Raw genomic sequence first — 26,023 nt, 5'->3', positions numbered from 1 at the left:
AGAATTTTAAAGAAAATGAAAGTGCAAATGCAAACAAACAGAAAATCAACACCCCTGCTTCGAATATCAGCAATCTACCAAGTCAAAGACTTCTTCCAGTTCAGATGAAATTAATTTAGCAGAATTGGTATATTTAAAATGGACAGTATAGGTGACCTCAAAGAGGCATCTCCCCCATGAAACCCCAAAATGAGGCTAGCCAATGTCTTGTCCTACATCTGAGTATGCAAGTTTAATGTTAGACAAAAAGTAATCACAAAGACATTGAGTTGAACCCAAGAACCTAACATTGAGTCTTTTAGTCAAGTATTTCTACTCTTATCCAGATATTCAACCCAGTGGTAACAGAAAATGAATCGATCAATTTGGCTTTTATTGTCCTGTAATTGTGGAACCTTGTTTTGAAAATAAGGAACTGAAGGTAACCAAACCATACACAACAAAGCCCATCAAAGCTAGAGGAGCATATAAATCTGGAATAGATCAAGTGTCATTAAGCATATCAAGTATCAGATAGCCTAATTACAAAATGTTACATAATGGCACGAAATTGGAAGAAAGCAGGGTGGGGAAGGATGTACATTGCCTCATTTCTTGATGAACTGCAGGCCATTGTCATTAGAGTAGCGTTCCATGAATCTCATGAACCTATCCCACTCCCGAGGATTTCTCATTACATGTTTTGCTTCTATTCTTGCAGGCTTTCCGTTAACAAACTTCGCACTGACATCAACTGACTGAATAACTCCTTCCTCATCAATCATGTAAAAGCCTGTGATGTCACCAAGTTCCCCTGATGCATCAAATACAGAGGGTTGCTCAAAAGAGAATATTGCCATACCATTTGTACCATCTCTTGATTTCGTTAGCCTTACATCTGGTATTGTCTGCTCATCAATTCCCTGGATGAACTGAATGGTTGTCTTGGCCATCATTGTTATTGGCTTAGAAATTTGGGGATTCACTCTTAGCGATTCCCACCGTGAATGTGATAGATGCAATGGTTTTCCACTGAATGCTGAACGTGCACTCCGACATACTAATGAAAGTGAAGATATCAAGCCTGCGCATGAAGCATGAATAGTTGCTGTATTTGCTTAAAACCTGAGCCTTCATTTAAATTTAAATGAGTGACAAAACCTAGACCTGTGACAAAATCCTTCTCCCCAAGTTTACTGATCTAATTTTTCAAGTATCATACAAAAGCATATGTAGGTAACTTTCATAAACCATTGGCACTCAGAAAACAATGTTATCTATCTTGAAATGCTATACAGAGATGATTAACTAAAGAATGATTGACCCAAAAACAAGAAACTGGAAGAACGTAGATATTCAGAAAATGCACATATTGTTGCTAGCTCATTTATCAGCAACAAAAATAGGCTAGTGCTTGTAGCTTTTATGAGAGGCTGAACAGACTTGCATGCTTTAGAATACAAAAATGTTTTCATGGTGCATTAACAGTGTAATTCAGAATTCACCCCATACTACTCCCTTACGGAATCATATTTTCAATGAATTTCAGTTCCAAAAAAATAGAGTTCCACAAAGATAAGCTTACAAAAAATTGAACTTTCATTGATTTTAGGTTAATAAATCCATGCACCATATGATACTAACTGAAACATCATGAAGGACAATATATGGAAACAGAAAAGGAGAAAATACAGGCCACTGGTGTATAGATTAGGTACTCAGTCACAGAAAGACCTATCCAGATTTTATCATTCCCTTACACCTCACAAGAAGAGCTACCAAAAATCTTCCCTTACATAGGTTATCTGCCCCACATCCCATACAGAGATGGAAATATTATTAACAGAAATTATTTCTCAAACAATCAAGTTTAATCCTCAAATGCAGAAATAATTGGAAAAGGGGGGGGGGGGGGGGGGGGAATCAGCCATTAGAAGTAGTTGAAATGCATTGGGGCTCTCTGGATATGTTATTAATTGAGATATGTAAATCTTCGGTGCATTAGATATAGAAGATCATATCAGATTTTAAAGAAAGAAAAAAAATTTAGAAAGGATGATTTCAATGCTCTTATGAAGCTGGGAGGAACAGAAACTTTTGAATTATTAAGCTCAAAATGCAATTACATATACCGTTGGCTTCAAGGATGATGCAGAAGAACATAAACTCAATCAAAGAATTTAAAAATGAATTTATTTTGCTTTTTTTTCTTCTTCTTTTTTAATTTAGACTGAAAGGATTGATTTTGAAAACTAGGAAATCTGCTTTTTAATTTCATTTTATTTTTTTGTCTTGATATCAATTTTAGGATGACAGAGAACAGAGAACTTTTAAGTTTAAACTGCAAATTTCTAATAGCCTTGGTCCATAAACATATATAGCAACAGGACTTGACAGTTTTCGCTGAAGTAGTTTCCAAACAAGGTGTTGGGGGTTGTAATAGACTAAGTTTAAAGTTTCAGTTTCAATTTAAATCTGTGTGGCAAGAGAATCACCGTAAAACTACCAAGTTTTCTTTCATCTGTTTCTCGATTTTTCCTATCGATTGTTTTAGGCCTAACAATCATCTTAAATTCCAACTGAACAGATAGATAACCTTCAGCTTAAAAACAACAAAGGTTACAAATCTAGAAAGATACAGAACATGAAGAGCCCATTTCGAGCAAAGCAAGATTCTTCCTACCCCATGAGCTCATTAACAAAAACTCATCAGGTTTTCACAATCCCTGAAACAGATCTACATTACCAAAACCAATAGCAACCCAGATAAATATTTTGAGCCACTAATTTTCACACAATTATCAACAAGAGAGAAATTCTTTTATTTTACTTTCTAAGAAAGAATCTTTTGCGAAGCATCAAGCATTATACCATTTACCGAACTAACTGATTTGTCCAAATGCAAGAAAGGGGTGAGTATTACCTGAAGGAGAGCGTCTTTGCTGTGAACAATGAGAAACCGGAGAAGATAATGGAAGGGACTGAAGAGTCGCCATTGGAGAGACGAATGTGGAAAGAAGAACTGCGATCGTAGAGGTTGGAGATTCGATTGGTGTGGTATGTGGTGTGTAAGTTGGACAGCCATTCGCTGCTCGGTTCTTCTAACCTTTTAAACGGATAGAGAGGAGAGAGGATATAATCCAAAATCCACAGCTCCAACTTACCTTAGCAACAACTTTTTACAGTCATCACAATGAAATTCTTACTGCAAAAAAAAATGTTTAAATGTAAATTTGGAGCAGTCATTTTCCTTGGTTCCACATTTGAGTATTTGAATATTTCAGCAGAGGTAAATCACATAAACTGTGTAAATTTGGAGTAAATAAATAAATAAAATTGGAGTCGGGATCATGCGTCCAGATCCTCTACTGAACTTCCACACTCATGTGAGTGTGAGGTCCATATTGTACCAAGTTAGGGGTAGAAAATCTCAATCCCCAGATTACCTCTCCTTCAAGAGAGAACAATGTGTTCTTCTTACGCTTCTTAGCCGCTCATAAGGGGCAAGAATCACTGAAAATCCTATCGCTTATATATTTTGTCACATTTAGTGACGGGTCCCACCTTTTTTATTTCAAAGGGTCTCACCTTTGTTGTTCTCCCTTGACGAGGAGGTGAGCCAGACTCTAAATTTGAGCTTGGTGACCTAAACCTACCCTAGCCTGAGTCTAGATCCCCTACCCTTATGAGTGTGCTCCCTCATAGTCTTTCCACTACACATTTAAAAAAGAAGCCCACCTTTGAGTACTGACAAGGTGGATCAGAGGAGGTCCCCCTCTTAAACATGTGATTGAGAAATATGAGAGTAGCACAATCATCTACTCTTATCAATAAAGTTCCCTACTCAACTTGAGTATACCTTGAGCTCGAATAAGATTCGGATTGATTCGTTCAACCCTAAGGGTGAGATTAGAATTGATGACTACCAACCCTGAGTAACGGGTGGGATGAGTTAGGGTTGAGGCAGTGACCTAACCAAACCTAATTAATAATTTATGGTGAATTTGGTGGCTAAAGCATCTTCTTGAAGGCATGAAACTTCTATCTTTAATATAGTTGATTAGGTTTTGAAATTGTACATGAACCATACATGTGTTTTATTTATTTTTAATATGATTGGTACATGTAATCCCTCTTATGGGCAATGTTTTGGACATATATCGATTCGTTGATTTCAATCCTTTGGGTTGGTAAACATTTTATGCTACCTTTTATGTTAAAGGATTTCCAAAAACATGAAATTTAGAAAGAGTGCATTTTCATTCTTCCTTTAATGCAAAGTTAATCCAGGTTAATCAGGCAATCCAGCCCGACCCAGCCTAATCAAGGGTTGAGCTGAACCCGACAAGATATGCCTGGATTCAGAATTTTTTTAACCCTGACTTAAGAGTTAAGATTAGGGCAAGGGGTCTCAAAGTTGGGCTTGAATCCAGCCAACCCAGCCTTGTTTCACCCCTAATACCGTCCCATGTCAACGAAGATTAATATCCTGTTCATTTCTGACCAGGAAGACAAGGAAATGTAGATGTATGACATGTGTACCAACATCATATCAAAAGATTGAGGTCCATTTATAAGTCACATTATTTTTTATTTTTTTTTTATTTTATTACACTCTTTGATGTGACTTATAAATGAATTTCAACCATTTAATGTGATGTTAGGACAAATGTCACACATCTACAAGGAAATGGATGGATAAATTTCTAGCCAATGATACATCACTCCTCTCTTATGTGTAGTAGACTGATACATCCATTTCTGATAAAGCCTTAATCCTTGAAAAAACCCGAAAGTATTTCATACATAACCTGGTTGTTGAAAATATACTCTTTATCATTCCCTAACTTCATAAAGATAATCGAAGAAATTTTCCTTTCACTCATCTTCTTCTTTTTCCAAAATATCACGGCCTGTTTCTATAGGTCCAAGTTTCGCTGTTCCACAACATGAGTGCTTCTGCTCCCTCTCTGAGGTGCTTGCTCCGTTAACCTCCTTCCTAGCTTTTGTTTTCCCCATCATGGAGAAGCCCAACCTTGCTCTTCCCCTCCTCCCCCCCTCACAGGCTTCCTCTCCTTCCCTCTACCCCTCCAGTTCCAGAACCCCTCAGAACAATTCCTCAGATTCTACTAGGGTAGAAACCATTTAACTTCGATGCCAGAGCAGATGAGAGTTTTGAGTGGCTTATTTGTAAGAATATTTCTATCCAAGATCGCATAAATCGACTAAAAACACCTTAATATGATAATGACACAAGATGATGATGAACATACCTTTCTAGGATTTATTGAAGACGAAGCGTAGTGGAATATCTTCTTTTTATCTCCCACTAGGAACGAACTTGAGATGGAAGTTGATTCTATGATCAACTTGATGTTAGATATTCTCCTCTAGACTCCTCCCTATTCACTGGCTTGATGGTATAACTTCTCTAATCTAACATAGAGAATAATGTGATTATGAATATGGTTTAAAGGAGGGACCTATCATCCTTTATATAGACAAATCCGTTAGATCGTCCATCAAGATCTAATGGTCCCTATTAGTCCACACTAGCCGTCTATATAAGAGTTTTAGTAACCGTATATTATCCATATCAAACTAATAAAAAACCAAATCAAAGTGTAACACAATCAATAAAGCCCATCTTATGTGAAATATTTAATTAATATTTTAACATTATTATGCAGTCTAGTAAATGAAAATGCTTGAAGTTTGCTTAGTGCAGATAACTGGAGGACAGACACTTCGGATGCAGACATTTTCCCCCTATTTTTTAGATTCTAAGCAGTGCACTTGATACCGATAATGACATACATTACAATTGTACATCGAAATTGTAAACAGATGATGCATTTTAGTGAATTCATTCTTACAAACGTTTGTCATTAAATTGAAATGCAGCAAATCGGAATTAGGTGTATCTTCTGCATCTGATCTGATGTTATCATCTTATGCCTGGTTCTTCATGGATTTGTCTCGTTGTTTGCTGATCTCTGCATTTATAGGTACATTATGCAGACGTTAATAATGAAGTTGTGATGCAGAACATACTGGCAACCTATCCCTGGAAGGTATTTTTGGCAGTCATAGAACTGAGTTGGAAATGAACATTGCAGAATGACTGTGGCCATGGAACAGCTTCCTCAGCAAGGTCCAGAATCCAGATACAGAATGACAACAGCATGTTCTTCCTCGTGTCACCTCTGTGTTAGTGCCCAGAGTTGGTAATCACTACTGGTTCTGAAACTCCTGGTAGTAGATTTGTGCTTTAAAGTGAAAATACTCAATCTCTTCCATGTGGAGATCAAAGAGATTCCCTAATCTTAAGACTGTAATTGAGATGAAAATACTGAATGTCCATAAAAAGCAGAATATTTGCAAGACTGTCATAACTATGTGTTTACATCTCAAGACAAATAAATAGAATACAAAAAAGATGAGCCTCAAGGGCCTATTGGAGGCAAATTTAGATGTCCTAGTTGCAACATCAGTTAGGGAAGAGTTTGCAAAATAATGTAAGACTGGTTGCTATAGCTCCCTGTTCCAACAAGGTCTTACAACAAAACTAGAATAGGACCCATCACTTGGGCTGTCCTGCCTTCTGCTTTGCCTTCTCAATAAGGGGTTTCAACTGTTTCTTTTCCGCAAGGATCTTTAGGAAGTTGAACAAGAAGGGTATATAATTGTGTTTTCTCCGGATATTTTCGGTTCTCCACTTCTTAAATTTCTCTTCCTCAATCAATATCTTCTCAGTAGCATTTTCAATTCCAGAATTTATTTCTTGAAGCGTTCTGTTGAGGGAGTCAATATTTGCATTATCCATCCTGTCCGACCGTGCAGCATTAAGCTCCTGCAAAAGGCGTTCTCTTTTCCTCTGAAGTTCCTTCAGTTCGGCAGTGTAAATCTCCTTCCTATTCTTTATAACGGCCAAGAGATTGAATCTAATCTCACTCCTAGAATACCTCTCAATACGTTCCTGGATCACTGGCTGCACCATGCGCAACCAATCTAGATCGTCTCGCCCACCAGAGCATGGTCCAAGGCTGATGGGTCCTGCTTTCAATCCATCAAGCTCATACAAGACTCCTTCAAAAGGCAAATAGCTTATGAAATGATATACATCGTCATCCTTCCCAGCAACCTTCTGTTCTTCTGGCACAAATGGCTCAGGTCTAGCAAAACTATTGTGAGCTGTACGTATGGCTTCACTGTTGTTAATTGCCAACCCCTTGAGCTCTGGAGGGAAATTCTTAGTGAATTCTTTCAACATGGAAAGTTCAGGACCAATATCGATGTCTGGACAATTCATAAGAATGGAGAGGATGGCTTGTGTCGCACAAGCATTGTTAATTACCTGTCAGATAATACAAAACATTCAGAATTATGGGGTTTTCAAATTAGTATTCCACATCCTCCACTAATCTATACTAACCTGGCTCGGGAAAAAATAAGTTTGGGTTAGGGTCCTTGATTACATGACGATCATCTTTCTCTCCTGGACGCCACTTAAAAAGAAAAATCAACCCATACACCGGCCTGCAAATGTTTTTAAAAAAGAACAAGAAAAAAACATCAAAAGAAATTTTTTTCTGGATAAAGTCAAAAGTAGATACATGTACGTCTGAGAAATTATAATCCGAGAAAGGTGATGAAAACAAACTGGAGACTGCTTAAAGATTCACTGTCCAATGAATACAATTCTTCAACCTGCAGCACATAAGCAAGGTACTTAACTTACACAACTGACAAAAAACACAAGCAGAAGGGAAACAAGCAACTGAGCAACTCTTCATGATTAAAATTCCTCCAGGAATTAAATTTAGAGAAGATGCTGGGCATATTAACTGAATCTGCAATGAGAATCCTAAATCATAAAATATGGAAACTAGAACTCTCAATGGATAGGCCCTGTATGTTAGCATTCTCCACTAAACATTAAATGAATCCAGAAGTATACAGTTCCCCACAATAATTAGCATTGTCTGGAAACTGCCCTGTATAGTGTATAGTCATATAATGTTATTATCACTATAACTAGGTTTCAAGACAGACAAGTCTTCATCACTACATGCTGGACTGAATTTTGTAGATATCCAGCCAAATTTTTGGTAATGGCTAAAATGAGAGAAAAAGAGAGAGTATCTTCTTTCTTTCTCTCTTTCTTTCTTTTTTCTTTTTGGTAGTAGTGGGGATGGGGGTGGTGGTTGGCATGGTGGGAGATCTCGCGAGATATCTTGTTTTTTCAGCTTGGCGAGACGAGATTGAAGGGCGAGAGCAGCGAGTTGGGATATCTAGCTCGAGATCTCGCCATATCTCGCTATATCTCGCCATATCTCGCCCTGGATCTCGTTGGAACTCTCAGTTTTTACCTTTTCTTGTGGATTTTGGCTGAATTTTCACTTGCAACTACTCGTAGCACATCTACAACAAAGAAGATCAATCATTCTCTACTTGTCTTATGAATTTATGATTTAATGACTTATATAGAACTTTTAATGGTTGTATAATTATTTTATTATTAAAAATTTGAGATGGTGATACTCGTATGGATGGAATTTTGATAACATTTAAGTTAGTTGATGCATTTGATATACTTGCTTTTCATTTATATGCCTTAAAGGTTCTATATTACATTTTGTATAACATTGCATTCCCTAATCCTATTACATTTCGGTTTCACTATGGGTAGACTTAGAAAGCATACATAGGGTTGTTTCTAACAAATCCAAGGCCACCAACGTGTTCAAAAGGCCTTAAATAAGCTAAATACCAAGTTTCAACTCAATTTGGACCCTAAAACCCACCGAGATGGGCCACCGAGTTGACGCCAAAAAGTTGTATATCTCGACCAAGATCTCACCGAGATGGTCGAGATCTCTCTTTTTCAAGGTGGCGAGATCTCTCTCGAGAGCGAGATCTTCTACCATGGTGGTTGGAGAGAGGGGGGGGGGGAGAGTTGTTCTAATTCTTAACATCCCAACATGACCAAACAAATATATAATTACCTTACACGGTAAAGGTCTTAAATAGCCATTGTCGTGATGAACCTCCAAGGGTACATCGAGTGGGAGATTATTTAGCAATTTGGCTCTTTTAGCCAATCCAACCATTAAGTAGCCAGAACACCTCTTTACCCCCTTTGCCCTTTGATAAGCCACATGCAAATTCCATGGTCCATCTCAATACATGACCCAAGCATGTACCAAATATTCTTCCTTGTACTTTCAGTCACTTATCTGGTCATTCCGATGTTGGATAGACAAGTGACATGGCTCGGGCATACACTAAGTCTCATAACAAAAACGCTAATATTCTTTTACCATGCATTAGCTATGTGCACCAGTATTTCAGCCATCACATTTCAACCAATAGATTTGTGAATCATGCCATGCTAAAACTGATCACACTATAGGGGTATATCAGCAGCATGTCCATAGTTCCATTGCTTTTGAGCTGCCAAGTGGCAGGAAATAGAATTCAAATACCTAATGTTAAGATTGCTCGAGATAGTTCCCATGGAGAACCACTCATCAATGGATTTCTCCACACCAAAGATGCTGAGATACTGTATTTCAAACAAGTAAAATGATTGACTTCACCACATGGCATTCAGAACGGGAGAGTACATAAACCTTGTGATTATTAGAGAACATGACATCAAAAAAATATTATACAAGACAAGGAACTAGATATCAGGGTGCAAATGCAGATCACCTGGACACCTTTTACTTGCATCTGCTGTATAAGTTCAGTAAATACACCTACAATGAACCCACTAGCCTTAGCAATATGAAAATATTAAATGTGCCAGAAAACTCTTAAGAAAAAACAGCTACAAGGACAGGAAAAATAAATATTACAGAACCCAATTTATGTTGCAACAGTCAATATAAAAAAATAACATGAAATTACATAATGAAGACCCCAAAAAAAAATCCTGAATTAGCATAGATCGACCTGGTGTTAAATAATCTCCCACTAATGAAAAATCACTCTCGTAATTAAAAGAAGCACAGAAAACAAAACATCTGATGCAGTTGAATCACCTACATGGGCGTCTTTTTTAATTGAAATAGGTTATGGGTTGGGTAATGTATGTGATGCAAATTCATCACCCCAGGTGTGCTTAATTTATTAGGAACACGTTTAAGGTCGGGCAGTACAAATGTTGGGCCTTTGGTTCGAAGGTTTTTGTATGTGATAGAAAAATAGCTTCTGTACTTGGTTTTAATGGCATTAAGAAGGCCATGCCTGGCATATTGGTCAAGTGCTCACTTACTGAACACTTGGCCATGGGGTTAAGTCCTGGAGACAGCCTCCGCAGAAACAGAGTCAAGGCTGCATACATTGGATCATCTTTTAAAGGCCTAAAGAAGGTCATGGTTTGCATGTTGGTCAAGAGCTCACTTGCTGAATGCTTGGTCATGGATTTAAGTCCTGTCAGCAGCCCCTCCAAAAACTTAAGGCTCCGCACATCTAATCCTCTCCGGATCCAACAAAATTCAGGAGCCTTGTGCACTGGATACAACCTTCTCCAAATAAAAAAGAGATTCTTGGTTCATTCTTATGTTTTAAGACTCAACCAGTTGTCCTAGTATGAACTGCTGATTTTGATGCAAACCCAATTTTAGGGTTAGGATTTCTTAGAAGAATTCCCTAAAATTGAGGGTTTGCCCAAAATCTTCCAGCAACTAATTATCATATCAAAATGGAGTGGATAGTATGGTTAAATTTGGGTCCTAGATAAAGATGGGAATTAACAATACCTAAATGGGATGATGGGGAATTTTTAGGGTTTTGTCAAACCCAAGATGGGATCCTCTACTGAGTAGTAGGATATCCAAAATTACACTAGGAAAGATGGGAAGGGAAAAGGGAAACATGCAGTTGTGCTTGGAGAAGTTTAGGGATGATTCAGGGATGGTTATGGGTTGGGCTTTGAGGGGGTAAGGACTCTGCTATTTCTTCTTTGCTTCTCTTCTTTTCTTTTCTTCTCTTTCTTTCTTTCTTTCTTCTTTTTTTTTTTTATTTTATTCTTCTTTCATTTTCTTTCCTTCTTCTTTCTTTCTTCTTTCTTTCTTGCTTTTCTTCTTTCTGTTTTCTGGTTTACCGCAAGGAAGGAGAGAGAGAGAGAGAGAGAGAGAGAGAGAGACAGACAGACAGACAGACAGAGGCCGAGAGGGTTAGAAAGGGGAGAGAGGGTGCCATAAGGTTCGGGAGGAGCTATAGGGAATTGTAAGGGGTAGGGGAAGGGGTTAGGGGACTCATAGGGGCCTGGGAGGGCTGCTGTCAAGGTGTGACAGCAAGGGGGAGGAGTCTTAGGGCTACGCTGGATGGGGGAGGGCAGGGGAGAATCTTGTGAAAGAGCTGGACTTGCTGCAAATTGAAAAGGAAGGGGTGGGAAGGGCCTGCAATGGTAGGGGCGAGAGAAGGGGACTGGGGTTTGTTTACTTAATTGTAAGCTTGCTGGAATTCTGGAAGAACAGTGCTACACAGAATGTTGTTGCTGATCTTGAAGAAGAAATTTAAATCTTAACTCCGCCATGGTCCCCCTCAACAGGAACCACGATCCTCACTCAAGTAATCTTGCTCAGATAATCAGACTTAAAAGAATTACAAAGAAAGAATTGGCAATTTATAGCCTACTAAAAGACTCTAATCCTATGTGGGTTTCCTTTATAGATTAAGATCCCCTTACTAATAATCTCAACCATCCAAATAAATATTTAAAGATCTGGAATTTCCTTAAAAAAAAGATTCCCTCTAAGACTTAAATACTAAAGGAACTAGTCTTGTAACTAAAGACTGATGAGAGTCTATCTTTAAAGAAGAATCCCAAAGTCTCAAGAACTTATCCTCAACTCAAACTAGACTCCTAACTGACAAAAAAATTAGCAACTAATTAAGGCTGGGATGGACCAAACTACCCCTCTTGGATGGTCTGGCCAGCCCTAGGTGCGCGCCACTTTGCAATGGCCTTGGGCCCACTCCAAAGGTTTGGCCAGGGGCTTAATTCTGGTTCACATCAGGTTCAATTTAAGTCATTAAGATACTCCCTTTGCTAGAGAAAGAGAAAGAGGGGAGTGGATCTTTTAATTATCTTTTTTTTTATTTTTTATCAGACAGTTTTACACCAAGAGGAAGAGAAAAGGGGGGAGTGAATCTTTTAATTATGTGTTTTTTTTTTAAATTATAGGACAGTTTTACACGATAGAAACCAAATCCAGGACCAGCTAATGAGGGCCCAATGGGCTTGCCAATGTCCTATGTGCCCTACCAGCAACCCAAAGAATTTTGGATAACACCAGGGGTACTTTGGTAAGTTTGCAAATTTTGTGGTGTCCTAGGTTTGGGTCCCATCGAGTCCGCTAATTGTCAAGACCCTAGATCTATTTTTAGTTTCTCATTTGACTCAGTATTTTGTGACTTATTGCAGAGTCCTTGCATATGTGTGATTCCTAGTTTGTGTTGGAATCCCCTAGTTTAAGTCTACTTTTTATTAGGACCCCATATCTACTTTTAGAAACCTAATAATTGGATCTCTCTAGAGTAAGTTATGAAAAGGTCCTTGTTTATGTGAGTAGTCAAGTCAGAATCATAATTAGAATTAAAGAGACTGTTTGAAATCAGTTAGGCTCCTAGTCTGAGTCTTAGTTTGTTTCTTTTAGTGACTATATATAAAGTCTTCATTCTCTATGAACACAAGTTGAATTGATCAATAAAAATTGAGACTTTGGAGGAAACAAGTCATGGACTTCCTTGGGAGGTCTGCAGCGGCTTTGAGAGTGTCTTCAAACTCCAACCATTGTTCTTCAATTCCAGAAGCAGTCCAACAAGAACAGCAACCTTCTTCCATCTCCAAGTACAGCCCCCTCTTCTCCCCTTTCCAGCCCCCTTCTCCTCCTCCCCTAGCCCACGCTAATTCCCCCACCTCCTTCTAAATCTTGCAGCAGCAGCAGCAGCCCTCTCCCCTTAGAACTCTTATATCCCCAGCCCTTTCACCTCCGTCCCACCTCTAGTTGGATCGCACATCTCCCCATTCCATAGTCCTAGTTCTAGATCCTCCATCAAGCCATCATCTATTCGGTTTACAAATTTTCAGCAATTCATCTCCAACCTCTAGAAACTCTAAACCCTAACTTTACTAGAAACATAATAACTCCCAAGTTCCTCAACCAAACTTCAGACCCTTTTAGGATTACCATCTCCCACTCCCATTATACCTTGCCCTAACACTAGAATTTGACTTCCCTAGGAGTCCAAACCCAAGCAGGACATTTCAAGCCACACCCAAACCGATTAGGACTGACCTAAATATATCAAATAACAATAACTCCCTTTGCTAAACCAACCAAAACCCTAATACCCTATTCCTCAGCCCAAAGTCCCAAACCTAAAAACCCTAACCTGGAATTACATTACAGCTGTGACCGAAATCTGAAAACCTTTCTATTCAGCCCTAAAACTCATAAGCCCAAATCCCAAACCTCTACACCAGATCTGAACCTTAATTACAGCAAGGTTCTAAGTTTCAAAACCGAGAATTCCCTATTCTAAACCTGACCAAAGCCTTCTAGACCATTACTCAACCTTTAAAACCCTAATTCCTCCAAGAGATCTTCAATCGCAAGCATCTACAGCCCTAGAAGACTGCTAGTTCAGAAAGAAAGGATCATGGAGGGAGCCTAATACCTCAATCAGTCAAACCCTAGATCCTAGTTCACATCATACACCCTCCATGATTTTGAAAGGAAGTGAGAGTTGTTAAAACTCAGCTACGATACAACTCCTTAGCTACAAATGACTTAGGTCTTATGGATATTATATAAACAAAGGGATCTTGAGAAAGAGGAACCCAACTCAGGTTTGATAATTATTCTGTGCACGGTGCAGGCTGCGGCTGCTGCCTTGTTTTCTTCTTTATGAGCTTTCTTTTAGTGTGTGATCTTAACTCAGGTGGGATTAATTTGAAGAATGACACATCCAAGCTCTCTCACTCCCCATCCAACCATTGAAACCCTAGAATTTTATGTTACTGTTATTGAAGGAAAGACCCAAATCTCATATCACAATCCAAATATCAGTTTTGGTCCATAAATGGATCAAGTAACTGATGTAACCTCAGCAGGACTGAGGACCAATAACCAAAATCTCAAAATCATAACAAACCAAAAAGCAGTGCTTGCAGCTTGAGGAAATTGATGATGGCTAGGGTTTTGGATGGGCAGAATGGGCTGCGGCCCTAATATAAGATAAAGTGTGGCTTGTGATGATGGTATGATCCAAATTGGAAGGCTTTTTATGTCTAAATCAGGTATCCTAGAAATTAGGGTACCTTTTTCTTTTTCTTTTTCTTTTTTTATTGGTAGAAAAAAAAACTAGGGTACTTGGGAGTCTTGGAAGGAAGTTATGACCTGCAACTCGAAGTCGTTTTAATGGAGGACAAGGGCTGAAACTAGACAAATGAGGGAGAGAGTAGGGAAGATATCTTCCATAGGAGGGTTGATTCTAACGGCTGGATAATCTGGAAATCAGGTACACAACCAGAGGGACAACCCCCCCCCCTCTCAAGAGAAGCCCCAAAGAGCCGAAGGAAGGAGAGGATTGCAGCCCAAAACCTTGCTCCCTTACAAGATGGCCAAACCATATGAGGGGCAATTTAGTCATTTTGCTACCCCTTTTGAGTTCAAATTGGTTTGGTTAGATGCAGCACAATTTTAGGAGTCCAAATCTACTATTACTTTGTTATTTGAATCCTTGGTTGTTAAGTTATGAAAGAATACTAGTTTAGCTAGGAGTCATAATCAGAGAAGGATTCCTTTTGTTCAGTCCAATATGTAGTAGGGACCCAGATCTACTTTTGTTTTTGAATTGGGTTGGATTTAGGTCAAGTTATTGAAGAGTCCCAATTAGTGAGGGATTCCCTTAATTACATTCCACTTCTTAGTTCTTACAAGGAGTCTAGATCTACTTATATGATGTGATTCAGATCATTTCTATAATGAATTATGATACAGCCCTTGTTGGAGTGACAGTCCTTGGTCCAAATAGAGTCCTAATTAGATTAACCTTCAAAGTTTCAGTCCTAGTTGTGAGTTCATTCGTGAAGTCTATAAATAAAGCCTCCCTAGCTTGTAAAAGACAGATTTGATTAATAATAAAAACTGAGAATTGGAATTGGAAGGTGCCAAGAGTGAGGTCGTGAGTTTCCTTAGGAGGGGAGACTTGTGACTGTGTGTTGTTTATAATTTTCTGCAATTGAAGATCTTCAACGCTCCCATTCCCTTCTTCAAGTACAAAGACCCAAACCCCAGCCATACTTTCACCTTTCTTCTTCCCTCACCTTCACAGTCCCTTCTTTCTCTCCCTCCCTAACTTGCGGCAGCCTAGTCTTCCCCAAATCCTAAACCCTAGGTCACCCCTCCCCTCTCCCACATCTCAAATCCTTTAGGCAATTTTCACTCTTCACCCACTCCCTTCCCTAACACTCGAACCCTAGAGGCAGCCCTATTCATCCCCCAAAACCCTAAAACCCTAAAACCATAACCCTAATTCCCGTATCACCCTTTTTTCTATTTTTCTGGAATTTTTTTACTTTTATAGAACCCAAATTTCAAGACCAGATGTTCAGTAATTTAACCGTTAAATCTGTACAAACTTTGGGAACCTCATTCCCCCAACCCTGGTGACCTTCCCTCTCAGTTTCAGCCCAATCGCACTAACCAAACCCTAAATTCTTTGAAAGTAAATAAATAAATAAACCAAAAACTAATCTTCTTAAATCCTAGACCTAAAATTTCAATGCTGAATTTAAAATACAGCAAGGTTCGAGTTTGTGTTTCAATAAACCCCAACCGAACCCTAGCTACCCTTCCCCAAACCTAGAATCAATTGGAGGCTGCCCTACACCCTAACCGCAGGGTTAGTAAAACCTAATTTCACTGCTGGTTCACTTTGATTGATCCTGAAGACTGGCCCTCAATTTGGGGGTTACATCATCAGGACTCTTAGATCAGAGGTTTAGTATCCTTGGTTGAACAAGTAGGGTTCAACAGGGATAGAAGGGGAATTGGGACGGCTGGAGCTCCTTATCAAGGATGCAGGCTTCCAAAGTAGCAGCTTAATGGACAGACCAATAGAAGACTGATTCACCGTCAAAAGCAGGACTAGTGTTCCGAACGCACAGCATCAATCAAATAATCAGAACCACCAAGAAACAGCAGCTTGAATTTTAAACTCCAGGCACAACACTCTCTCCCAGAGAAAAAGGCAGCGGTGAGCAAAAAGCTCATAAGCAATTCAAAATTTCTCATCTGTTTGTTTCTACCACTGCATGGGGTATATATAAGGCTGTATCAGCCAAAGCACAAAGTTTTAGTTCCAACAGGACTTGATAAACTGACTTCAAACAGAATAACAACCCAAGACAATCAACTAGAGCTAGTTCTTCCAAGATCTTGATCAAAACCAACTCATGGGACTAAATAGGTTACATTACACATAGGGTTTTGTGATTTGGAATAGAATGAGTTGTATGACGATTGATCGAGCTAATTAATGCATAATGGCTTGGAGATCTCAAATGGGATGGTTAGCATGGGTTTCAAAGAGATTAAAATAGGTTTCAGGCAAAAGGATAAAAACATAAGAGGTGAACCCGATGCCAAATGCTTCCACAAAAGCAGACTCAAGGAGAAATTTTCCTAAACCGCCTTACCCCCAACAATTTTTTTGCTTAGGGGCTGTTTCAACTTCTTGACCTCAGGCTACAATTGCGGTCTACCGACCATTGCGCCAAAGCCCACCCTTTGTTTTCAGGCAAAAGGGGATGAAACTACGATATCTCTAAGAGATGCAGATGGGAGACTTCTAGGGCTCAAAATGAGATCAAACATGGAGAGAATGTAGCTAATGATGTAAGGGGGAGGATCCTCCAATTCAGGTACATTCCAGTGGGTTTGGGCTGATTCTGGGTTCTTGTTTTGGGGTTTATGGAAGTACCAAAATTCAAGAAACTTGATAGTTTCTACAGTTGAGGATGTTTGATTGGGTTTAGATGGCTAAATTGGAAGATATGGGGTCTCTTGTTTTAGGGGATCCAAGGATTACGAACACTCAAGAAAACATTTCTCTCTTGAAATCGGGTCACTAGAGTTTAGTTCGGGGAATGATGTCCCAGGGTTTGGATAGATCCAAAGTTTAGATTGGTATAGATCTAACCTTCAAATTTTGGTCACTTGTAGACTTGCGAAGTCCGAAAATTCAAAGAAAAAAAGTTGTTCCTTTTTCTTTTCTTTTCCTTTCTTTTCCTTTTTTTTTTTTGGGGGGGGGGGTTGTCTTGAACAATGGACGGGCTGGAATGACATGTGCAGGCTGAAATCCACAACCAAAAAAGCACCTGCTTGACTTCACAAAGCACCTTTAGTTAAACACATTGAAGGTATCTTACGAAGGGCTGAGACCATTAAAAAGATAATAATTCTGGACAGCAAAGCTGAGAAATTTCATATGATAATCAGTCTGCCTTGTTCTTCTCCATAGGGTGTGTATATAGAGCTAAACAACCTTACAACTCATGAGAGAAATAGGAAAGAAACTCCTAAAAGAAATAGAATTTAGAAACCTACCAAGTACTCTCCTTATACCCTTATTACTTGAACATATAAAACTGAAATAAAAAAGGGAAAGAACATTCCATCCTCAAAAAGTTTTCATACCTAAGCTAAGCATTCCGATTAAAGAACCCCCCCCCCCCTCTAAAACTAAAGTATCAAGGCACCATGACTAGGTATCTAAAAAAGCCCAAATAGGCTCTGATCCTGCATCACATGATCTCCCCCCAACAAATGTATGATAACCTATAGTTGACCTTCTGTCAACTGGTGATCCAACCCTATCAGCATTTGAAAAGCCATCAACCCATAGATGACCATGATCTGTGCAGCGGACACCATCTCCAGGACCCTCCCTAAAGGTACCTCAAATTATTTATAACAACATCCCTATGACATGTTCAAGGGGTAGACAGAAACTAATTTCGACCCTTCCTAAAGGTACCTCAAATTACATGCCTATGACATGTTTAAGGGGCAGATAGAAACTAAGTTCCTGTCTTACAACATTTACTTTTGGGACTCTCCAACTATTGATAATTGTAAGGGGTAACACCGAGGAGTTGCTCAGTTCAAAAGGACCAACACCTAAATTGAGAGATCATGGTTCAATTCTCCTTGGAAATTACCTATTCATACACACGAAAAAAAGAGAGGGGCACTATTAATGTATACATTATAAAATATTGAAAATAAGTCATAAAGTGGTACAGGTTGGTGACTTTACCAGGATCAGATTCAATAGTGCACCAGGACATGACTGAGAATTTCCAGAAGCTTCATGAACAGTGAAAAAGAAATATGTCAATTGAATAATATAATAAAGCAAGGGATAATGTCAATTTTTACCAAAAGATAATCAGTTTTCCATTTCAGACAAACTAAATTCAAGATCTATCATTTGGTTTTGTTTCTTTCTTTCTTTTTCTCTTTTTTGGGTGCGGGTGGGGGGAAGGGGCAGGGAGGGAGCGTGGGCAGGAAGAAGTAACACATATAGTATTATGGAATTTCCACATTTTCTGAATTCAAATACCAAAGAGGAAGACTTGTACCTTCCTCAAACTCACCCTGCCCAAGTAGAAATTACCTATTACTATTTACTACTGCAAACACACTAACAAGTTCAGAGTTTGATAACACAAGTAAATACTTAACATCTTAATTTTGCATGCTACATTATCCTGAGACGCACATCCCATCTACTTGGGACTTAGTTGAAAAAAGGTTATCGGGAAGATGCTGGGAAGTTTGGAAAGCTTGGGAGATTTGTTACTTAAGTTTAGGTTTTCCATGCTTTAGTTGACTCGTCCTAGAAGAGTTGTTGGGTGAGCCATGTATATATATAGCCGGTGTCTAGTAATGGAGATATCCATTACTTTAATCAAATTATTGAACTCAAGCTCAAGGCTGATTTCCCTCCACTTCTTTGTGCATCTCTTTTCTTCTCAAAGTTACCAGCTTCCCTTCCGTCTCATTATCAAAAAAGCATCACATAATAATCAATGGAGAGGTAGACCTCATGGAAAAAGAGGAAAGGATATAGTTTCAATGGGATCTAGGTCAACAACCAAGAATTCTAAAAGAACAAACTCGAAATAGGTGGGAAAGTGCGGCAGGGTGATATAATTTATCTTAGGAACTTAAGACTATTACTCTGAGATCATGGTTGTCAAGGCAGCAAGGCGACCAAAGTAGTTGGGGCTCCACCTAGGCAGCAATAAGGTGACCAAAACAGTTGGGTCAAATTTTTTCAATACAGCTACTTTTAAACTTGATATTTTTATTATAATTTAAACAAACATTCAAGAATCACATTCATCTAAGGAAAAGAAAAAAAACATTCGAGAACCATAATTGTGAAAGATTATCCAAAAAAGAACACAAATATAAGTTCATCTCATCAACAACAACAACAATAACAATAATGCCTTGTCCCAACTAAATGGGGTCGGCTACATGGATTCTTGCCCTCCAATCAGTTCTGTTCGAGGCCATGCTAGATACAAGGCCTAAGCTATGCATATCCTTTCTCATCACTTCTCCTAAGGTTATCTTAGGTCTACCCCTAGCTCTTCTAATTCCTTCAATATGGATATATCACTTCTCCGAACAGGAGCATTTATAGGTCTCTGTTGAACGTGGTCGTGCCACCTCAAACGACTTTCTCTAAGCTTATCACTTATGGGAGCAACTCCCAGACCAACTCTAATATGATCGTTTCTTATCTTATCCATCCTAGTTTTGCCACTCATCCATCTTAGCATCCTCATTTCTGCTACGCTGAGTTTATCTATATGATTCTTTTTAACAGCCCAGCACTCTGCACCGTACATCATAGCTGGTCGAACAACGGTCCTATAAAATTTTCCTTTAAGCTTTAATGGAATACGCTGATCACATAAGACCCCGGACGCACCTCTCCACTTCATCCACCCTATTTTAATTCTTTGGGAAACCTCATCCTCTAAATCACCTCTTTTACTTATTATTGAACCTAGGTACCTAAAACAATCACTCTGAGGAATCTCTTTATCGTCAAGTATCACCACCTCATCATCTGCCCGATCATGACTAAAGTTACAAACTAGATATTCTGTCTTCGATCTACTAAGTTTAAAGCCTTTTGATTCCAAAGCTACTCTCCATGATTCTAATTTGGTATTAATCCCCACTTGGGTCTCATCAATCAACACAATATCATCTGCAAAAAGCATACACCAGGGGACCTCATCTTGAATGTCTTTGGTTAATTCATCCAATACCAGTGCAAATAGATATGGGCTTAAAGTTGACCCTTGATGTAGCCCAACTGTTATCGGGAATTCATTACTTTGTCCCCCCACTGTTCTAACACTAGTCACCGAACTATCATACATATCCTTAACTATATCTACATATTTACTTGCAACATTTCTTTTCTCTAGTACTTGCCAAATTAACGCTCTAGGGACTCTATCATAAGCTTTTTCTAGGTCAATAAATACCATATGAAGGTCTTTCCTACATTCTCTATACTTTTCTATAAGTCTCCTAATTAAGTAAATAGCCTCCGTTGTAGATCTTCCCGGCATAAACCCAAATTGGTTCTCCGTAACTGTAGTTATGTGTCTCAAATGGGTTTCAATTATTCTCTCCCATAATTTCATCGTATGGCTCATCAATTTAATGCCTCTATAGTTATTACAACTTTGAATATCTCCTTTATTTTTGTACATTGGAACCACAACACTTCTCCTCCAATCATCTGGCATTTTCCCTGTGCTCATAATCTTATTAAACAACTTAGTCAACCAAACTAGTCCATGGGTTCCTAAGCTCTTCCATACTTCAATTGGGATTTCATCTCATCAAGCATCATAAACTATGATTATGAACTATATCAAATTATAAGTATGAAAATAAAAGTAGTAATTTTACATTTTTACTTACATCTATGATAGTGCGATGCCAAATAAGTGCCTTATCTATTTAATGATACATTGATTCCCGATTCCAAAATGACTAGCTATTAAATTCATATATGGCTTTGTATAATAAAACTTGATTTTAAAAAAATCAACAAAAAAAAATTATTATATACAAAATGTCAAAAAAACGACCACTTTGGCGTCTTAGGAGGCAATAAGACACACAAGGCGACAAATCAGTAACAATTAGGCAAAAAAGCAGCTGAAAAACTGCATGTCAACAAAGCAATGGCATAAGGCAGTTAAAAAACCAGCCTTACCGCCTAGGCAGACGCTTTGAAACCGTGCCTGAGATCTCTCTAGGAGTGATTAGGAAAGAAAGATTGTCTTAAACTAAGGTGGTGAAATGTGTAGGGAATAGGTTACAACAGGTTCAAGTTTGAAACAGTTTGGATGGACAAAAGTTGGTTTCTTGGAAGTCACAATGGTCATGATTAGTGTTATCATTGTGCTATCCTCAGATTTACCTTCAAAGCTCTAAGAGGACCATAGAGGGGAGGGTTAGCTTTCCATGTATTGAAGCAAACACAAACTAAGGGCATAACTGGAAGATGATACCAAGAATAGACCATAACCACCAAAGAAACCAAGACCACTCCAATTATTGGAAGCATATAGCAATGTAATGTAGTATTGTAAGCAAAAGACCCAAAACAATAGCCAATAGACAAGATCATTAAACAATAAATAATTCAGGTTATATAAGTTTGGCACACCTAGGAGAAGGGCATTAAGGTAATAATTAACCAAAGAAGAATGGGAATATAGAAGAATCAATTCACACCAAAATCTGGTGTCAAATGACGATTAAAAACAGATTTCCAATCATAATGGTTAATTATTATTACAGATACAGATATTCTCAAATTAAAGAAGCCGGACTATTCATCCACTTAGAATAATGGCATCATTGTGAAGTCTCAACACCATAATCCACAAAGAAACCTCAAACCAAAAATGGAATGAAAAATGCACAAAAGGCAGAAGCAATCATAATCCAATTGAACAACATGGTATTGGATAGTTAACCAAAGAAGCAGATAATGGAATAAAAATTTTTTTTTTTTTTTTTAAATGCACAAATATATTAAAGAGCTTTTAACATATCACCCACCATAGTGGGGGTGAAACTCGGGGTTCCCCACTATACTGGAAAATATTACGTCACCCACTTTCAATATTACAAGTTACGCACAATTAGCTTTTTGACCTTCATTCTGTTAAGTCAGAAATCAAATGCCATTTTGCCAGTAAAATGACCTAATTACTCCCATTTAATACCCTCCCATACCCAATCCTTAGATAGGCACTTCTACCGACAACTTGCCTGGTTGGAAAACACCGCCACCTATCGAAAATCTCTCTCTCTCTCTCTCTCTCTCTCTCTCTCACTTTAATTCTAGAGTCCGGTGCTTCATATTGGCATTCAGGTTCAGCAAAGTAATTATAACTGGAGCATCCATCTGAGTTGAAGAAAATCATTTATTTCTTCGATCCTTGGCTAAATGAGTATCTATTTTTTAAATTGCAATAAATGGAGTTTTGGCAGAGGTTGATTCATTAGTAAACTCAATTTCTTCATGAAGAATCATAAAAGAAATAATTGTTGTTCGAATCTATCGACCATTTTTGTTCTCTTAATCACATTTTCTTCACATTTGGTCGGTCTCAAATGAAATCAACTCCATCAAACCCTAACAACAAAACTTGCATAAATGAATTGGGGTCCAAACCCTTTTGTTTTACAAACCTTGATCCCTTTCCCTCCATTTCCTATAATTCACCGAACCAAATTGTAACCCTAATTCAACAAATGCACAACAAAGCAAACAAGTTGCGATCCTTATCAACCACGAATCAACACAATTCGCATGAAATACATGCTTGCATTTTGAAAGAACCCTGCATCTCTCTCCTTCCCTGAGCCCTTCCAAGCAAACAGCACAATCTTTATTCAACCAACACAACATTGTATTTGAAATAAGAAAATTTACCCAGCTCTTCTTCCAATAACCCAAGACCCAATTCATCATTTTTATAAGAAAAATAGTCGGCGGTGACAGCGTTACACTGGCCACGTTTCTGCACCTAGGAGACAAATGTGAAGAAAAATGAAGGCAGTGATTCCGAGGAAGATGAAAAAGAGGGAAATAACGAAGGCCATAACAATGGCTTGGAGAAAAAACAAAAGCAGTTTAGGGTTTGGCTTTGTTGTGGCCTGGTGTAGCCATGATGCGTAACAACATGAAAAAATTGGATTTTCACAGTTGGGCTGCAAGGTGATGCCATTTTCTCTATCTCTGCTCATCTCCTCTTTCTCTGCAAGAATTGTCTACAATTCAAATGGCTAATGCTTCGGCTATGGCATGGATAAAGTTATGTTCTTGAACGCCATCTTAATTTCACATAGGAAGAAGACGAGATATATAGATATGCACAGAAGGAAAGAGAGAGATATCTGATCTCTGCTCAGAATACTTTTGGGAGAAGATAAGGATGAGAGAGAGAGAGAGAGAGAGAGAGAGAGAGAGAGAGAGAGATTTCCGGCAGGGGACGGTAGGCAAAGAGATTTCCAGGAGGGGTGTGGTGGTTTCCAATGAGGTGTAGGAAGAAGTTGGGTGAAGGGACTCACCTAAGGATTGGGTATGGGAGGGTACTAAATGGGGGTAATTTGGGCATTAGAGTCATTTGATTTCTAACTAAACAGAATCTAGGTCAAAGGTAACTATGGGTAACTTGTAATATTGAAAGTGGGTGACATGTAATATTTGGCACGATAGTGAGGAACCCCGAGTTCACCTCCACTATAGTGGGTGACTTGTAAAAAACTGTATATTAAAAAGAAGAGAACTTGGAACTGAGCGGTTGAGAAATAGGTACCTAAATGAAGGAAAATGAGAGGAAAATGAGGAGAAACACAAGCGACGGGAGTCCTAGAGGTTTTAAAGTTGAAGGGAAGAAAGGGAATTAGGTTCCTCGGACCAGTTGGCATTGCATCTCGAACTGTTTGCTAGGAACCAGGAAATGGTATGCTCTCCAATCTCTATTTTGGCAATGATGTGACCAATTACATCTAAGTTAGAAGTTTCTAATTTAAGACAAGATGCAACCAAAGAATGGCTACTTACTTTAACAGCTGGACATGTAGGTTTAACTTGCTCTGAGGCTATGCCTCATACTGGATGTAGTTACAGTTTATAACTTTTAATATAAACTCTTTTTCTTTCTCATCAAAAAAAAATTATCAAGAGAAACATACAATTGCGAATCACATGTGAAACATAAAAAATAAATTTCTAACCAAAAAATATCGGAGAGAAATAAAATGAAGGCTTTACAATGTAATGTGCATGACTTCAAACTAAAAGAGAAGGGACTGCGAAAACAATTCTCAATGCAGAAAGGGGCAGGGAGCATACAAACAAACCTGGTAAATTCAAAATGCAATATTAGAGCCAACTTAAATATTTTCTGGAAATTTTCAGAGAACTGCGAATCTCATAACAAAGAATTTCAGAAGAGCAAAACGTACATAAAAATGTAATTCAACCACACTACAAGTGAGAAAACTTCCACCAACTTAGAAACCGAAGTGAAATTTCACCGATACATATCCTTAACAACAAAGAGGGGTGGGGAAAAAGGCAGACACGATGGGAAAAACTAGGGTTTTCTCCATTCAAGTGCAAAAGATCCACTACCTGGTTAGAAGATGGCTGACGAACTTTTGATCAAATCAGATGTCCCCAGCTCAGCAGCGAGTATGATGCCGCAACAATGAGTTGGATAGAGAGACAGAGAGAGGAACCTTCAGAGAAATCCTTGGTTAGACTAGGGAGCCATAATGAGATAGAGATAAAGGGAGATAGAGAAAAAAACCTTCTTTCTACGCGAGTTGGGGAAGACAAACCAAAGCTGCTGTTCCACTCCTTCCCATGCGACTTGAGAAGACAAAGTTGGGCGGTAGGTTTCCGATATAATGAATTCTGAGAAATCCATATCTTTTTAGAATTCTGTATTTTATGCAAATTGGTCTAAAAATTGGGTTTTTTCCCCTCACCCGACCCAAGGGGTTCGAAGTTCGAACTCTTTAAGTCTTAACCATGTGGCACTCACTCCTCTTTGCCAACCGTAGCAAACCCTTGATCGGCTTTGGGTAGAAACTCTAGCCAATCATAGTGATATGGAGAGATTATGATCAGACCGGGTTCATACCTGGTCCGACCCTCGACCCCGGTCAAGACGGAGAGATCCGACTCGCTCCCGAGCGAACCGGATCCGGAAGATGGCTTGCTGAAAAAGAAAGCTTATTCGGCTGCAAGCGTGCCCTAATCCTACTTATGGATTAGGGTAATCACCCTAATGATGGCAGACTCGAATTGACGGCTGCGGATAATCATTATCGAAGGGATAATCATCGCATAACCTAAAGGTTATCTCAAGAGTCCTCTACTAGCCCAAACTAGTAGAAGTCTATTGCTCAATGGATCTAACTAATAAGATCCAACGACTACCCGAAGAAGGCTCAAGTGCATCCAACGAAGGAGATTCGAAGGTACACTCTATATAAACCTCACTACCATACAAGGTGAGGGGATCGAAAAAAAGAATACTATCTGAGACTCAGGTTCAAATACATACTGATAGACCTAAACTATCAGCGATCTGCTATCTAGATCACCCTTCCCAGTTCTTCATTCCTTAAGCTCTGCGCTTCTAGCAGAGCCGTTTGTGATTAAGTTCATCAACTGACTTAGCCTTCAGAGGTGGACTCCAGACCCCAGCGGTCGGGCCACATCTGACGCTTTCGTTTTGCAGGACATCACGAGGAGATCTAAGGGCTGAGCAGATTTTGGACGCATCAATTGGCGCCGTCTGTGGGAAGCAACTTGAAAAGCCATGGTGACTAGATCAGCCGCTGCACAACGCAATTCCGGTGTTCAGATCCCTGGAGTGAATAAT

General features: G+C 38.8%; 2 protein-coding genes and 1 pseudogene across 2 annotated transcripts; all 3 read right to left on the bottom strand.

Moving 5' to 3' along the window:
• Positions 1 to 456: 456 nt before the first annotated feature.
• PSB28 (photosystem II reaction center PSB28 protein) lies at positions 457 to 3,100 on the bottom strand. The gene is made up of 2 exons (XM_089165862.1): positions 2,903 to 3,100; positions 457 to 1,063 (listed from the first exon to the last, which is right to left on the bottom strand). Exons 1-2 carry the CDS (start codon positions 2,973 to 2,975, stop codon positions 588 to 590), a joined length of 549 nt encoding a protein of 182 aa, XP_089021988.1. The 5' UTR covers positions 2,976 to 3,100; the 3' UTR covers positions 457 to 587.
• A 3,217-nt stretch (positions 3,101 to 6,317) lies between these two features.
• Positions 6,318 to 25,050, bottom strand: UCH2 (Peptidase C12, ubiquitin carboxyl-terminal hydrolase 1). The gene is given in 7 exon segments (XM_089164652.1): positions 6,318 to 7,336; positions 7,401 to 7,518; positions 7,643 to 7,689; positions 9,697 to 9,743; positions 18,322 to 18,371; positions 24,763 to 24,869; positions 24,941 to 25,050. Coding segments are annotated over 5 exon segments (1,017 nt in total). The 5' UTR covers positions 18,353 to 18,371; positions 24,763 to 24,869; positions 24,941 to 25,050; the 3' UTR covers positions 6,318 to 6,562.
• Positions 22,426 to 24,756, bottom strand: LOC149008418 (RING-H2 finger protein ATL56-like; annotated as a pseudogene).
• Positions 25,051 to 26,023: the final 973 nt, after the last annotated feature.

This window comes from Hakea prostrata, chromosome 8, assembly GCF_041222555.1.
Source record: "Hakea prostrata isolate BN-2017 chromosome 8, UWA_Hpros_2, whole genome shotgun sequence".
NCBI lineage: Eukaryota > Viridiplantae > Streptophyta > Magnoliopsida > Proteales > Proteaceae > Hakea > Hakea prostrata.
This window is presented reverse-complemented; position numbering and strand designations above follow the sequence as displayed.